The sequence below is a fragment of the Loxodonta africana genome, chromosome 9 (assembly GCF_030014295.1).
Source record: "Loxodonta africana isolate mLoxAfr1 chromosome 9, mLoxAfr1.hap2, whole genome shotgun sequence".
NCBI lineage: Eukaryota > Metazoa > Chordata > Mammalia > Proboscidea > Elephantidae > Loxodonta > Loxodonta africana.
In genome coordinates this window covers 65,807,022-65,824,180 of record NC_087350.1, presented here as the reverse complement: position 1 = coordinate 65,824,180, position 17,159 = coordinate 65,807,022, and the positions used below count along the sequence as shown (strand labels likewise).

Below are 17,159 nucleotides of genomic sequence, written 5' to 3'. Positions count from 1 at the left end.
CCTGTGGAGCACGGTAGCCCCCCGGTGAGAGTCTCTGCATGCGTCATATTTTCTCCAATCCTTTGCTGTAAACACCCTGGAGACCGAGACAAGTGTCGTAGTCACCACGGAGACCCAGGTACCACTTGGTAGGCAACTAATAAACCTTCCCAGCAGAAATAAATAACGTTATGCATGCTGTGTGCCGTGCTCTGTGCTCGGAGATGAGTAATTATTGGTATGATAATTGCAATAAGCAGAGAATGTCACTCTGACTTGCCGCATCCTAGCACATCTTCGGCTGTATTCTAATATCCTGGGAGCCCTCTGAGGATGTAGAAGGCATCTGCTCGGATGGTCTCACGTGTCGGTGCCTGTCTCTTCAGTGCCCAGCTCATTGTAGATGCCCAGTTATTTATAGAATGGGTGAATGCATGCAACACAGGAGCAGGCTCTGTGCAAAGGAGCACAAGGAAGAGCAAAGGGAGTTTCGCAGAAGAGGCGACAGTTGAAAGCAGTCAAGTTTTAAAGAATGAGTAAAAATTAGTAGGAGAGGGAATGGTCTTGGTGCAAAGGATGGAAAAGGATAAATAGTGCCTTAGAGTGGGCAAGATATTCTTTATGACTGCAGTATCAATCCATTAGGGGTAGCTAAAGCTCAGAGAACTGAGGTCATCAAGGCAGGGTCTCTAGATCATCATGCATGGCCTCTGTGCTTGAGTGTCATACTGAGACATTTGGGAAGACAGTGAAGAGTTCTAAGCAGGGGAGTGATAGCATTATCTTTTGCGTGTTGGAGGGAATCGTTAGGCTATAGTGTGCAGACTGGATTGAGGGAGGTGAGTGGTAGCTTGTACTTAGCTAGTCTCAGTACGGATGAAATGGGGAAGTACTTAGGGAATAAAATCCCTAGGACTTGGTTAATGATGATGTGAGCAGTAATGAGGAAGAGAGATTTGAGAGTCCGGTGGGTGACCCCTGAGTTGAGTGACTGGTGGGAAATGTGTTGCCATGCACACAGAGAGAACAGGAGTTTCTAAATAGTTTGTGACTGGATCCCTTTGTATTACTGAGCTTTTTCTGACATTTTGCTTATAAGGCATAGTATTTAGCCTGAGGCAGCTGCTTCCTTGGAGAGTGCTTTTTTTATTATTATTTCTTTTATTGTGATAAATATATAGGTAACAAAACATTTGCCATTTCTACAGCCTTCACATGTACAGTTTGGTGACATTAATTACGTTCAGTGGAGGACACTTTTAATTACCCTTAAATAACACTTTGACTGTTGACCTGCAAAGAAAATTACCTTTTCAATATAGTAGTTGGGCAGGGCTATTCTAGTCACCTGAGGGTTATGCGTATGTGAATATATATCTGAACCAAACCAAGAACAGTGTTTTTAGGATTAAAAACAATGTGTCTCACTTATTTAATACCTTGTATTTCTTGACAGTTTCTGCAAGACTGTAAACTGAATCCTTGGAACCTTTGAATTAACCTTGGTATTTTGCTGTCTGTAGTGCCCGTTAGTGGACTGTACTGATATTCAACTAATCTAAAGGGGACTGGATTCCTGCTGGTAGTACATTCTGCAAGCTGTACTGCTCTTGAACAAGATGGAGGCCACTTTCTCAGACCCTCATGCTCTGGCTTCAAGTGAACAAAACAAGGTCCTAAAATTGGATGCTCCTGGGGATCAAGAAGCTATCTTAAGAGGAGACGCTACTGACCCAGAGACTTCAAGACAGAGGTTCAGGTGGTTTCGTTACTCAGAAATGGCTGGACCCAGAAAAGCCCTGAATCACCTCTGGGAGCTCTGTGTTCAGTGGCTGAGACCAGACATTCACACGAAAGAACAGATTTTAGAGCTTTTGGTGTTTGAGCAATTCCTGGCCATTTTACCTGGGGAGATCAGGAATTGGGTAAAGTCACAACATCCTGAGAGTAGTGAGAAGGTGGTGACCCTAGTAGAGGATTTGACCCAAATGCTTGAAGAAAAGGACGGTAAGATTTATAGATGGAGGGAGGAAGTGGGAGAGATCTCCTCAAGGTGTGAAAGTAACTCCTTCCACAGAAAGTACTTTACTGCTAAAGAGAGGTCTAAGTTTTGGAGTGGGGACTGGGTTTGAATCAGCCCTGCCATTTACTGTGCAATCTTGGGCAAGCCACGCAGCCTCTCAGAACATTAATTTTTTTTTACCTGTAGAAAAGGAGTACAGTCTTCTCCATAGTTTGGTTATAAGGATTAAACATGATAAGGTGTAATACATGGTAGATGCTTAAGAAATATTAATTTTTTCCCTTCCCCCTTGAGTAAGGGGACCCTTAGAAAACAAGAGAGAAAGAAGTTATCTGTGAAAATGTTTGGAGTATGAAGCATATCTCCCAGCCCCAGCCTTAACTTCTAACTCCAATGTGTGCAGTAGCATGTTTTTTAGAGTAGAGATAATCAGTAGAAGCTTTCTCTGCAGTGATGGGAATGTACTCTGTACTGTTTTGGAGTTCAAGTTAAGTACTTGAAATGTGAGTAATGCAAATAAGGAACTGATTTTTAATTTAAATAGCTACAGGTGGCTAGTGACTACCCTATTGAGATAGTGCAGTTTTAGAGCCTTCAGGAGGAAGAACAACTGAATTATATTTTTATAGTTACATTATTGTAAGTTGTATATAAGTATAAAATATAAACTGAATTATAGCATATTTATCATTATATCATTATAAAATATTAATGTAAACACTTCTAGGGAAAGAGCCCTTTGAGGGAATATGGCTCAACTTTTATAAAAACCCTCTAATATGCTAACAATGTTTATGCCACATATTTTTAGCATACTATTTACCCCTGGACTCACAATACACTATGTGACAGTTTTATTCTACCAAGACCTCTGAGAGAGGTAAGGAAGTATTGTTTACCTCCACAGACTTACTTTGTGGTCACACAGCAAATTGGTGAATCTAAAATTTGGCTTTCCTAACCCCTCCTCCATGACTCGTCTGGACAGTTTTTGTTTAAGATCATCCCTCTTTTCTTTTTGATTGCGTAATTCTAATTCTTAATTTGTGTTGATTGCCTAAACAATAAAGCTACCTAAAATTCTTTTCTTAAGAAGGTGGAGTATTCTTAAAAAAAAAAAAAAAAAAATTTCCTTTATTACAAGAGGAGCAGTTGACATCTCAGGGCATTTTGTACATTTAGTTCCTATGTTTAAATACCCATTTCTGTCTTTCGGAATCTGCTAGTGACCCCAGAGATGGAGTCATTTCTTGAGGCCAGCTTAGTGCTTTCCTTCAGTAAATAATTATGAGTGACACTGTGCTAGGATGGTAAAGAAAATAAATTAATATATGAAAGAAATATGCTACTTTACCTTAATACATCCAGTAAATGTATAAATTTTAAAAATCTTTATTGTGCAAATTAAATACATTAAAATTGGGTATGTAGAATGAAGGAGAGAGAGTTTTTATGAGCTTAGGACTTAAAGATTTTTTATGAGGAAGGGGCAAAAGCTTGGGGTTTTATAGGAAACAGTATCTGTGGCTGCTAGCTCTCTTAAAAGGTGGGGAAAACTTTTTTTTTTCCCTGTGTCTTCTGAACTTTTTCTCTAAAGGAGCATGAGATGGACGTGAGGATTTCTGGTTTGAAAAATCCATTTAAAAACTGGTCTTTTCTTTTCCCCCTTCCTAGATCCGATCTCTCAAGATAATGCCATTTCCCAAGATGAGAACCCAGAAGAAGATAAAATGACTGTCGGCCTTCCAAGTGCTGAGGCCTCAGTAAGTTTGCGTTCACTGATTTTTCTTCTTTAGTGAATACTCATTGAGCTTCTACTATGTGGTTTAAAGACACAAAAATAATTGACAGTCTCACTTTGAAGGAACTTATACCTCATTCTTCATGTGCTATTTTATTTCATTTTCCATAATGTATCACAAGTCTGACGACAATTTAAAAAAATTTTTTAACGAAAATTCAATAAGTATTCTTGATAAAATTAACATGATAAAGAATATCTGCAGCTGGTTAATGGAAAATTGGAAACGGGCCTTACAACGTCATCAAAAAATAAGGATGTCTGAAACCCGGGTGGCACAGTGGTTAACTGCTACGGCTGCTAACCAAAGGGTCAGCAGTTCAAATCTGCCAGGCGCTCCTTAGAAACTCTATGGGGTAGTTCTACCCTGACCTATAGGATCGCTATGAGTCAGAATCGACTCGATGGCACTGGGTTTGGTTTTGGTTTGGTAATCTCACTTCTGTTAATCAGTATTTTCTGACCATCCTGGCCAATTAGATGAGCCAGAAAGATAAGAAACAAGATACAAGTATTGGTTTGAAAGAGGCAAATGCATATTTTTTATGGATAATATTATTGTCTGGAAAACCTCAGAAAATCAACTGAACAAATACTGAAACTCATACAATAATTGAGAAAAGCAGGTGGTTATAAATCAGTAAGTTTCCTATATGCCATTAGTTAGGGAAAAAATTCTTATTGACGATAATGAATAATAGTGCTGAGGTAGGCTGATAATGGCTCCCAAAAATATGTCCATGTTCTAATCTCTGGAGCCTAAAAATGTTACCTTATTTGGAAAAAGAGTCTTTGCAGATACAATTAAGTTGAGGAGTTTGAGATGAGGAGATTATCCTGGATTGTTGAGGTGGTCCCTAAAAGCCCTTATAAGAGAGAGGCAGAGGGAGATCAGACACATTCACACAGAAGAGAAGGCCATGTAAAGACAGAGGCAGGGATTAGAGTGATACGGCCATAAGCCAAGGAATGTTAGCAGCTACCAGAAGCTAGAAAAGGCAAGAAATGGATTTCCCCTCAGAGCCTCTGAAGGGAGCTCAGCTGTGCTAACACCTTGATTTTGGATTCTAGTCCTGAGAACTATGAGCGAATAAATTTTAAGCCACCATAGTTATGGTAATTTGTTACAACAGCTGCAAGAAACTAATACAAATGCTAGTAGTAAGTCTGCTGTATACTGTAAAATGCCATGCAGAGGATGTTATAGAAAGTATATTTTAATGAGTCAGTAATTATAGAGAAATTCCAAGTGTGTCTATGTTACGTCTGTGTTATTGAATACAGGTTCTGGTTGATTGTGATAGATAGTGATTGCTGTGTTTAATCAACTGGAAATTAAAGTTGGGAATATAGTTGCTGATATTACTTTTATGTATTAATCATTATGTGTGGTTAGCTTACGTAAATTGTATGAATTTGGAGTACGGGAATGTGAATTGTACCCTTCATTTAATATTTTTCTTTTAATCGTAGAAGTCAATGTAGGACTCGGTCAGTATTATTCCAGAGAATCCTTGTACAGCATTTCATACCAGGGACTCGAGGAGAGAGGCAGGAATTGTGTCATAGACATGATCTGCATCACTTTAACACAGATAATAATAATGGCATTTGTTGTATAATAGCTGCTTCCTAGCTTGCTTTGAAATACTTAAAAAATTTGAAAGCTATCAAAGCTGTTACTTTGTATCTTGACTACTGCTTTGGATCCTTAGGATCTATTTGGGGATAATCCAATGGAAAAGATCTCTGTTTGGTGTTGTAGGGATCCATGGCCTTCAAGGATGTGGTTGTGAACTTTTCCAGAGGAGAGTGGAAGAGGCTGGAGCCTTTTCAAAAGGAGCTGTTTATGGAAGTGCTGCTGGAGAACTTTAGGAACCTAGAATTTCTGGGTAAACATCTTCTCTTCATGACCTGGCATCTAAGTTGGATATCTTTTTGTCTCCCATTATTGAAAGATAAGTGCCACATGAAGTACTTTAACTTTGTTTTGGCGGGGCATGCAGGGACTAAGATTACTAATCCTAAAAATGAGTCCTAAAAATGTACATTTCCTCCAAAGAAGGGTCTTTGCCTCATTGAACTACAAATGTAAACCATCCTTTTGCTGCCATCAAGGCCATGTCTTCACTCGTTTCCTCCTCACATGTCAGTATTGATATCTTTGTGCTTGAAAGTATCTTCTGTCGTCCCTGGAGAGGCTATGTATGAATAGATATTGGATGTCTTTGTTCTATGCATAAACAACTATTTTCCATTTTTGTCTCTATGAGTAGGCTTACCAGTTTCCAAACTAGAATTGATTTCCCAGCTGAAGTGGGTTGTAATGCCATGGCTGCTGGAAAAAGAAGGCTCAAAAGGCTCCAGACCAGGTAAATTGGTGAAAAGTAGCCAGAGAAATTAAAACAGTTGCTCACCACCTCAGTTGAGAAGAAGAACCTTTGAAATGCTGAGTGGGCTAAAATATAAAGATGATTAGAATGTAGCGCTTGTTCCTAGAATGTTCATTATAGTGGGAGAGATTGTCTTTGTTTGGGTCCTGTGAGAAGTAAGATGCCAAGAAACAATTAGCCATGCAAGAGATTTTTTTAGGGAAAATTCAGTGTAAGAAAATGGGGAGGGAACAGGAAGAGGATAGAAGAGCTGTCAGAGCATGGTGCTGGCCAGACCCCTGTGAATGAGAGAGGGAAGGAAGGAAGATTGGGAAGGAAGAGCCCTTCTTAGACTGCAGTGCAGTTCTAAGAATGCTTTGGCAAGGTAAAAAGGGAGTCCTCAAACCAAAGTTGCCCATCAGAGGAGTCCCTTGCTTTGTAGAAAAGGGCTTGCTTCGGTATCCCTACCGTACTCAGTCATCAGCTGGGAGCAGCCCATAGGAAAGTGGCCTTGGCATGAATGCAGTGGTAGATCCACATTCCAGCAACAAGGGCTGTCAGGCAAGCTCCCTACAGGAGGAGATCTGAAAGGTGCATTTTCACGGATACCATAGAGACATATAAAAAAAAAATGTTAGTAATGGGATGAGTGCTAAATAATATCATGTATAAGGAGCCATGGAGGTGTATAGGAGCAGGGGCTTAATTAACATTTGAGCTGAATCTTGAAGGATAAGTAAAGCCCCATCCAACGGACAACATGTATGGTATAATCCCATTTTTGTTAAAGGGGAAAAATATACATCTATACATGTCTAAATGCATAGATATATATGGATTCTAATATTTGGAAAACAGTTGTGTTAATCCTTCAAGATTAACCATCAGTGAGAGTATGGTAGTGGAGAAAGCTTTGTAGAAATTGTGGAACTTGAACTCTATTTTGTTGTTGTTAGTTGCCACTGAGTCCATTCCAACTCACGGTAACTCCATGTGTGTAGAATAGAACTGTGCTCCATAGAATTTGCAAGGCTGTTACCTCTGCTACCTTTGGGAAGCAGATCAGCCGGCCTGTCTTCCAACTTGAACTTTAGACCGTGTTAAATGTATATGTTTGTGATAGATGAGGGTGCCATAGGATTGCATTGTAGTTAATAGGAAGTAGTAATACCAAAACAAAAGAGGGTTGAAAATGCTGCAGTGTGGCAGGAACAGTAAATGGATGCATGATTAGTGTATCTGCAAGATCGTGTAGGTAAAGTAGGACCAAACCTTTGAGAGTTTAGCATCAGTGTTATTGCATGTCCGTGATATGATTCACATTTTCTGTAAAATGAGTGCTATTTGGCTCCTTTCAGGAGAGGCAGTATGGTGTAAGGATCAAGAATATGACCTTTGTCATAAGCCTAGGTTACAAATCCGGCTCTACCACTTAAAAATCCACATGATCTTGGACAAGTTACTTACATTCTATGTGCCTCGTTGTCACATCCATAAAACAGGGATAATAAAAGCATCTGCTTCATAGAGTTGTTGTGAAAATTAAATGATGTAACGCAAGTGAAGTGCTTGGCGTGAGGCCTGGCACTTGGTAGGCATTCGATGTGTGTGCTATTATTACTGTTAAAAGAGGAAAGTTTGGATATAGGGAGAATAGATTGGAGCCTATTAAAGTAATTTAAAATATGAGTCAGAACTTGCATCTCTAACAAAAAAGCACAAACATTTCATCTTCCTAACTGCTATGTTTACCTTGCTTCCCTATGGCTCCTTTCTTTTCCTTGTGTTATAAGGCTCTATTTAAGAACCATCCAAGCTATATTTCTTATAGTCATTATCTGTATTCCTGTTTCAGTTCAAATACAGCAGTTTCCTTTATTGCAAACAGGAAATATTGTTTCTTATTTCTTTTAGACTGTGATCCTCTATGTGAATTTAAGAAATCCATTCCAAACCATGATGCTTTTATGGAAGACTTATCTCTGGATACAATAATGGAGAGTTTATTAAGGGATGATGATTGTGACTTAATGATGGGAGAGTCCTCGGAGTGTCACAACAGATTAGAAGAGGATCATAGGAGTCAGGAATATTCACAAGAAACATTCACACAAAAGAAAACTCAAGAAAAAGTCAATAAGGATGAAGAATTTGGTGGAAGCCTCAGTGTGAGGTCAGTCCTTACCCCCGAAAAAAGCCCCTTTGGAAATAATTCCAAACAAAATTCGAACGTAATTAAACATCTGAGGGTCTACTTAAGGAAGAAATCTCGGAGGTATAATGAATGCAAGAAATCCTTCAGTTTCCATTCAGACCTTGTTCTGAACCGCAAAGAACATAATGGAGAAAAAACATGGAAATGCAGTGAAGGTGGAAAAGCCTTAAGTCACTCTTCAACTGTTATTAGACGTCAGAAACATAAGAAAATTCATTTGGGGGATAAATCCCAGAAATGCATTCACTGTGGTACAACCTTTATTCAAAGCTCATCCCTTAGTAAGAGAACTGATGGAAAAAACTCCTCTACATGTGATAGATGTTGGAAAGATTTATGTCAGGATACAGCCTTGAATAAAGATGAGAATACTAAGTCTGGAGAAGAAAACCATAAATGCAGTAAGTGTGGAAAAGCCTTTGACTATAGTGCATCAGTCACTAAACATCCCAGAATTCATGCTGGGGAAAAACCCTCTATGTGCAATGAATGTGGAAAAGCTGTCAGTAGCAGTTCGTCACTCACACCACACCACAGAACTCATACTGGAAAGAAACCCTACAAATGTGATGATTGTGGAAAAGCTTTCACCCTGAGTGCCCATCTCATTAAACATCAGAGAATTCATACTGGAGAAAAACCCTACAAGTGTAAAGATTGTGGGAGACCGTTCAGTGACAGTTCGTCTCTTGTTCAGCACCAGCGAATTCATACTGGAGAGAAGCCTTATACATGTAATGATTGTGGAAAATCCTTCAGTCATAGCTCATCCCTTTCCAAACATCAGAGGATTCATACTGGAGAGAAACCCTATAAATGTGGTGAATGTGGAAAAACTTTTAGACAGGCTTCCTGCCTTACTCGACATCAGAGAATTCATACTGGAGAAAAACCATACTTATGTAATGATTGCGGAATGACCTTCAGCCATTTTACATCTGTTATTTATCATCAAAGACTTCATTCAGGAGAAAAACCCTACAAATGTAGCCAGTGTGAGAAAGCCTTCCCTACCCATTCACTTCTTAGTCGTCATCAGAGAATTCATACTGGTGTAAAGCCTTATAAATGTAAAGAATGTGGGAAATCGTTCAGTCAGAGTTCATCTCTTAATGAACATCATCGAATTCATACTGGAGAGAAACCCTATGAATGTACCTATTGTGGAGCAACCTTTAGTCGAAGCTCAGTCCTTGTAGAGCACCTAAAAATTCACACTGGAAGGAGAGAGTATGAATGTAAAGAATGTCGGAAGACGTTTAAAAGTAATTCAGGCCTCATCAGACATCGAGGATTTCACCCTGTAGAGTAATTCTGGGAATATAATAAAAGGGAACATTTTAGCGAAAATTGTCCCTTATTAAAAACCTGAGAGTTAAACTACCACAGTATTGATTACTGGCTGTAACTGTGATAGGTTGGGAGCTAGGAAAAATAGTACTTTTCCCATTCATCCCCCTTGCAAAGATGTTAACTGCTAGTAGATAGTAACTAGATTCGGTAAAGTCATGTGAAAAATGAGGAAAGTAGCTTGAGATGTAAAATGACTCTAAAAAGCCAAGCTTGAATTTAACACCCAAGGTGTGGGTGGGGGGAATTTGTGCACAGGACCACCTTACTAACCTTTGTTCTTCAGGGGATTTTCCTCTAGCACCCCTTCCACTACCATGTAGTGTATTGGAAAGAACACTTGACTAGAATCAGGTAACCTGGGTTCTGTCCTTACTTGCCAACCAATTTGCTATGTAATCTTGGGCAGATTATTTAGCATTTCTGAATTTCAGTTCTTTAACAGTAGAATGAAGAGGTTAGACTAATGAATTTTGTGTCTTCCTAGCTCAGATATTGTCCAAAGCTGTGAAAATAAGTTAATGAGTTTAGGTTAATTGGAACTTTCAAGTTTCTCTAGTAGAGAATTATTCTCATTTAGGTTGCTGGACTTCTGGCTTAGTGAGATTACAGTATATTTTTTGAATACTTGATGCAGGAATCTCTAGAATACTGTAAAATGGAAGAAGTCAGACTCAAACGAATTTTCCTTCAGGTAATGTTTTAACTGGATAAAGACCCCAACCTCTTTTCCTCTGATTGGCTGAGATGGGGAATTCAGAAGGCTTCTACTTGAGCCGTCTGAGCTGTGAGAGTAACAGTGCTAGGAAAATAGATGGGGGTGGCGATAGGGTAGGGGTAGGGGTAAGGCAGTTGCTGAAAACAACTTTTCTGATGGATTCTCTCTTGCAAAATAGAATTTTATTTTTTTAAACCACACATTTGCCTGTAGCAAGTACAGATCCTGGTAGTTGGAGTGTAAATATTCTGTATGGCAAAGGTCATGAGATGTTGCCTCAAGAATCAAGTAGAGACCTTAGACATGTTTTAGTTGGTCTGCATGGGTGGGTGTGTGTAGAATTAGTTTTCACCATTTGAAAATTAGGAAATTTCATATTTAAGAAAACCAGGGCTCATTTTGAAATATTTTAAGAGCTGACAACACTGGGCTCATATTTCTATAGTACAGTTAGCTGGTCTTGGGTAGCACCTGCCATCTTTAGATGGGGAATGTACTCTTTTGCTTGCCAAATTCTTTTATGTGACATGACTGGTCCATGGTAGGATTTGATATTATGATCCCCTCCCGTATGGAGAATATATATCCAAAATCTAAAGAGAACCCACTGATAAAAATAGCAAGTAAAATTCAGGAAAAGATGTAGAAGTGATCTAGAATAAGTTTCCAGCTGCGAAGTTAGACCTCAAAAGAGTGAAATGTATAGACATAGGTGGAGTATTCCTAAATTTCATTGGTGGAGCCTAAATAATAATTTCTAACTGAGAAACAAACTAAAGACCCTGAATGAACTCAGGACATAGGGCTTGAAGAACCCTACTGGCTCAGCAATGGTTCAAGAATAAGAAGTCCCTGAAGTTGAGGTGAAATGGACTTTACGGCACCTAATCAGAAGCAACAAAGTTGAAATATGAGGCGGCTCCTGGAAAAGCACTGAATCGGGATACTCCAGGCTATGGAAGTGAAGAGAGCCTTGTGCTGATCTCATACTCAGCAATATTTGCTGTGATTTGACGGGCTTGGATTTGCGATGCTACCTCTGAAGAAAGTTTTTGGCTTCTTCGTTTTTCTTTCCCCTCCCCCTCAGAAGCAAAGCTTGCAGTTCACATAGATGCTGTGTGATAAATTGCTCTGCGTAGTTATTGCTGAATGGACCAAGCACATTCTAGCCATGAAAAGAATATGGCTTATGAGGATCATTCATTGTGGTTTAAATTTTTTCTGGGGGAAAAAAAAAAAAACTTATAAAAATAATTAAATTTGTTAAGTTACTTCTCTTGAGGAAAGCTTTGTTCCAGACATTTAGTTGGGCTGCTCAGCTTTTATAAGAGAATGTTTTATTTCCAGCATCTCCTGGAAATCTGGAACATAGTTGTTTTTTTTTTACAACTTTATTGAGGTATGAATTACATACCATAAAATTTATTTCAAGTGTACAGTTCAGTGAGTTTGAATAAATATACTGAGTTGTGTAGCCATCGCCATAATCCAAATTTGGAATATTTCATCAACCCAGTGAGACTCCTCATGCCCATTTCCAGTTAATCCCCATCCCCATCCCAGGCAACCACTAATCATTCTACTTTGTCTTTATAGAGTTGCCTTTTTGAGATACTTTATATAAATGGGATCATACAGTATGTGGTCTTTTGTATTTATCTTTCTTCATTTAACAATGTTTTTATTGTTAAATTATTGAATAATATTCCATTGTGTGGATATACCATATTTTGTCCATTCACCAGTCGAGGGATATTTGGGCTGTTTACAGTTTTAGGCTCTCTGGGTTTATGAATAAGGCTTCCTTTAACATCAGTGTGCAAGTCTTTGGACATATGTTTTTATTATTCTTGGGTGGGTGCCTACAAGTGCAGTTGCTTTTTGTTTACATTTTTAGGAAACTGCCAAATTGTTTTCCACTATGACTACACCATTTTATGTGCCCACCAGTAGCGTATGAGGCCCTGTTTCTCCGCGTCCTCACCGGTACTTATTGTCCGTCCTTTAGGTTATAGCCATCCTAGCAGATGAAGGGGTATCTTTTTATCATTTTAATTGGAACTTCTTTAATGACTAATGATATTGAGCACCTTTTCATGTGCTCTTTAGCCATTCATATACCTTCTTTGATGAAATGTTTATTCAAATCTTTTGCCTATTTAAAAAATTGGGTTGTCCTATTATTGAGTTACAGTAAAAGCTGTGAAAGCTAGAACCTGTGTGAGGCAGAAACCTGTCACAGCAGGAGAATGCAAATAGTTTCCACTAACAGTGATAGGAAAGTGGTGACTGCACCCTGTCAAAGGCGGAAAACTTGTAAGACCCGGAAAAAGAAGGCAGTCTTTTTGAGTTCTATTGAGTTCTGGCTGTCACAGGCTTTACTATAGTATTCTTCGTATATCCTGAATACAAGTCCTTTATCCAGCATGAATTTTCTAACACCATGTACTAGCCGCAGAGGGCAACCTCAAACCCTGCTGCACGCTATATATCAAAAGCTTGGTTTCAATAATTAATTTTGGGTGACTGGCCTGAAGAATATTTAATCTTGCCCATCACCTAAATACTTAAAATTCATTTTTAGATTAGTCCCATCCTCAAAAGTTTTTACACTTCTTTTGTCTCCTTACAGAATTGCATTAGGCCATTGGTTTACATTATGTAATGCATATTAAGATCAGCCTTATGAAATATTTTACTTTATAATGAAGATCTTGCTTTTAAAAAGGAGTCCTGGTAGCGCAGTCATTAGGTGCACGGCTGCTAACTGAAAGGTTGGCAGTTCAAACCCACCAGCTGCTACAAGGGAGAAAGATGTGGCAGTCTGCTTCTGTAAAGATTACAGCCTTGGAAACTAAGGGGCAGTTCTAGTCTGTCCTGTAGGGCCGCTATCATTTGGAAACAACAGCAGTGGGTTTGGTTTGGGGTTTGCTTTTAAAAACATTTCTTCTTAATGTGTCTCCATCGAAGATGTCTCTTTTAGGTCACAGGACAAGACAAGGCTCCTGCAATCAACAGTTTAGTTCTTGAATCTTACAACTAATCATGTTTCTTTGTATTGGTTTCTAGGATGTTGAGGCACATTTCAAGCTCATCTGTTGTAAGTGTACAAAACCTAATTGCTTGTGTTTTTTGTGCTAAGCTTCTCCTTGATTTTATTTTTCCCACTTATATTTTTGCTCCAGCCCCCATTAGTCGTCCACTTATTTAAGTAACAAAAATTGTTTACTTTTTGAAGCTGTTTCAAATACTTTTTAGATTTTAGAACAAAATATGTAACAGTTACATATGTATATAAAGTTTTTTTTTTCTTAAATTTCAACTTCTACCTTATTAGTCTGTCCCTAACATCCTCTTAAGTTTCCTTTTTCTGTGTTCTAAATGCCCCTCAAGCACACTCTTGACAGCAGCAGGCTGGAAGGGAGCCTGGTTGACCTAGGGCTTGCCAATCTGGTAGATTTGGATTCCTTTAGTGATCAGGGATCAGGTTCTATGATTCTTTTTGGCAAGCCAACTGCAGTGGTGAGCCTTGGTCCTGGATTTCTTATCCTTAGGTCTTCAGAGGGGTTCTAGGCACTAGTGCCTTGATTCATGAGTAGTTCAACATCAGAAAATATTTTAATATACTTCACTTCCACCATAACGAAAATAAACTGCTGGTCATCGTTTTATTCCACTGTTTTATTTCCTTCATGGGATCATCAAAGATACTAGGGCTTTGTCTTGTGTATGACCTACAACTGCTAGAGTCTGTTTGGTCAATATTGACATAGTTGTTGAGCCTGTATTAAAACAGTTGTTGAGTAGACATCATATTTAACATATTCTCTCGAAATAAACAAAGCACATAGGTTTTATAATAAAACAAGTCTAGTAAAATATAAGCTTTGACAATTTTGTTTTCTCTAGATTTCCAAGTAATTTTGATGGCTAATACAACAACACAGGTGCTATGAATAAATAGCTACATTTTCTTTAAAACCTCTGAGTTTTTTGTAGCCACTCTTAACAAGTCTAGCACCAATTTGGCTAGAAAAAATTGAACAAAATTCTACTTGACATAAGTAAACCTTGAGAATACAGAATTTTTCCTTATTTGTATATTGCTTTTTCTCTCTACTCTGTAAGCTTCATAGGAGCAAGAATCTTCTGCTGTGATCCCTGCTCCTAGCTCTTAGTAGGAATTCAGTAAATATTTGTTGAATGACTGAATAATGTATTAAAAAAAAAAAAACAACCTTTGCCATCAAGTTGATTCCAGCTCATAGCGACCCTATAGGACAGAGTAGAACTGCTCCATAGGGTTTCCAAGCAGCGCCTGGTGGATTCAAACTGCTGATCTTTTGGTTAGCAGCTATAGCTCTTAACTACTGTGCCACCAGGGTTTCTGAATAATGTATTGGAGGGGGACAAACTTCATTCCTGGTGTTTAAATAACTCATAGTAAGCTAAAGACGGAAGGAAATGCTCATCCTTAAACTGATAAAGATTATATACAGTATGAAAAAATACAGTATAATGTTAATAGCTGAGAGTAATGAATTCTAGGTTGGAAATCACTTTTCTTCAGATTTTTTAATGTCTTGTTGCATTATTTTCTACCTTTCAGTGTTCCTTTTATGAAGTCCAGTGCCATTCTAATTTCTGAACATTTGTATGTCACTCATTAGCATTTTTCCCCCTTAGGATGCCTTTGTGATTGTCTGTATGTGATACTCAGAAATCTCACTCTGCTGTTTCGTGATACAGGTCGTTTCTTACTGTATTGGGAATTCATGGGGCCCCTTCAGTGGGGGAACACATGTCCTTTGGTTCTGGGAAATTCTTTGGTATTATTTGTTTAATAATTTCTCTGTTCTTATTCTTTTCATCATTCCTATTAGTCAGCTTTTGGATTTGTTTTTTTACTGATTTTATAAATATTGGAAACCCTGGTGGCATAGTGGTTAAGTGCTACAGCTGCTAACCAAAAGGTCGGCAGTTCAAATCCACCAGGTGCTCCTTAAAAACCCTATGGGGCAGTTCTACTCTGTCCTATAAGGTCGCTATGAGTCAGAATCGACTCCATGGCAGTGGGTAGTGTTTTTTTTGGTATAAGTTTTGTCATCTTTTTCTTCTTATTTTCCAAGTCTTTATTTTATCCCACTTTCTAGAAGATTTCTTCAACTTTTATCTTCAAACCCTACTGTCAAATGTTTTGGGTGCTTTGTGTCAGTTCTCATATTTTTCTTTTTTTTAAATTGTACTTTAGGTAAAAGTTTACAGAGAAAATTAGTTCCTCATTGAACAATAAGTACACATATTGTTTTGTGACATTGGTTGCCAACCCCACAACATGTCAACACTCCCCCCTTCTCTACTCTGAGTTCCCCATTTCCATTCGTCCAGCTTTCCTGTCCCTTCCTGCCTTCTCATCCTTGCCCCTGGGCTGGTGTGCCCACTTAGTCTGTATACACGGTTGAACTACCTGTGTTATTGTTTGTTTTATAGGCCTGTCTAATCTTTGGCTGAAGGGTGAACCTCAGGAGTGACTTCAGTACTGAGTTAAAAGGGTGTCCGGGGGGGCCATACTCTCAGGGTTTCTCCAGTCTCTGTCAGACCAGTAAGTCTGGTCTTTTTTTTTTTATGAGTTAGAATGTTGTTTGTTTTTCCCCAGCTCTATCTGGGACCCTCTACTGTGATCCCTGTCAGAGCAGTCAGTGGTGGTACCTGGGCACCACCTAGTTGTGCTGGATCATGTTTTTATTTCTAAGTGTATTTTCTGATTCTCTGTTCCTGTACTGTTTCCTCTGTGTTTCTTTTACTTGTTTTCTATTTCTTTTGCATTGGAGGATTTCCTCAGACTTCTGGTGATCCTTGACTATCTCTTCATATTTCAAAGAAGGGCTCTAAAAAGCTGACTGGAAGATGTTTTAGTGCAGTTCTGTACAGTAGGAAATAATGCCACATGTGATTTTAAATTTTCTAGTAGCCAGATTAAAAAAGTAAAAGAAACAGGTGAAATTAGTATATTTTATTTAATCCTGTATACCAAAATTTTATCATTTCAACATGTAATCAATATAAAAAATTACTGAGATATTTCATATTTTTGGTATAAGTCTTCAAAATCCAATATGTATTTTACACTTTATATAAAAATTATTGAGATATTTCATATTTCTGGTATATGTCTTCAAAATCCAATATATATTTTACACTGATAGCACATCTTAACACTAGATTTTCATCTGAAATACTTGATCCATATTTAGATTTATAAAGTTTACATTGGAAAAGTAGATTGACGTACCCAAGTTGCTCCAAATATACTTAAGTTTTCCAGTCACTGAATTAAGTATCAAAAAAACTATTTTCCTTTGCAGTTTCCATCCACATTGTTCATTTTTTTATTACAAAGATGGATTTGACTTTGACACAAAAGTCAGTTTCAAAACTATGTCTGTCTAGGTTAAATAAATTTACTAACTCTTATGTGAACTCAGTATTATTAACATCAAATTAAAAGAAGTATTGCATGAATGGGGAAAAAAACCCTAAAGTTATCAATATCAACAAAGCATTTTTCAAAATTGTTTCTTTTTGCAGCCAGTTACAAATACAGTACTATTGATCACAGTTAAAATCTGCATATTGATTCTTGTTAGAAAAATTTGTAATTTTTTGTTTTATTATGAGATGTTTAGATCTCAATATATATT

The 17,159-nt window shown here is 38.0% G+C and overlaps 1 protein-coding gene across 1 annotated transcript; it reads left to right on the top strand.

Moving 5' to 3' along the window:
* The first annotated feature begins 333 nt into the window (after nucleotides 1-333).
* ZNF483 (zinc finger protein 483) lies at nucleotides 334-13,204 on the top strand. The gene is made up of 6 exons (XM_064290845.1): nucleotides 334-405; nucleotides 1,566-1,986; nucleotides 3,677-3,765; nucleotides 5,569-5,695; nucleotides 6,080-6,175; nucleotides 8,150-13,204. Exons 1-6 carry the CDS (start codon nucleotides 334-336, stop codon nucleotides 9,700-9,702), a joined length of 2,358 nt encoding a protein of 785 aa, XP_064146915.1. The 3' UTR covers nucleotides 9,703-13,204.
* Nucleotides 13,205-17,159: the final 3,955 nt, after the last annotated feature.

Excerpts from the sequence above, each read along its gene's own strand:
- ZNF483 (XM_064290845.1), top strand. The coding sequence starts at position 334 with ATGGTCTCACGTGTCGGTGCCTGTCTCTTCAGTGCCCAGCTCATTGTA. Across the intron at positions 406-1,565 it reads CCCAGTTATTTATAGAATGG|TACATTCTGCAAGCTGTACT; the intron begins GTGAATGCATGC and ends TCCTGCTGGTAG. Across the intron at positions 6,176-8,149 it reads CTCAAAAGGCTCCAGACCAG|ACTTATCTCTGGATACAATA; the intron begins GTAAATTGGTGA and ends CTTTTATGGAAG.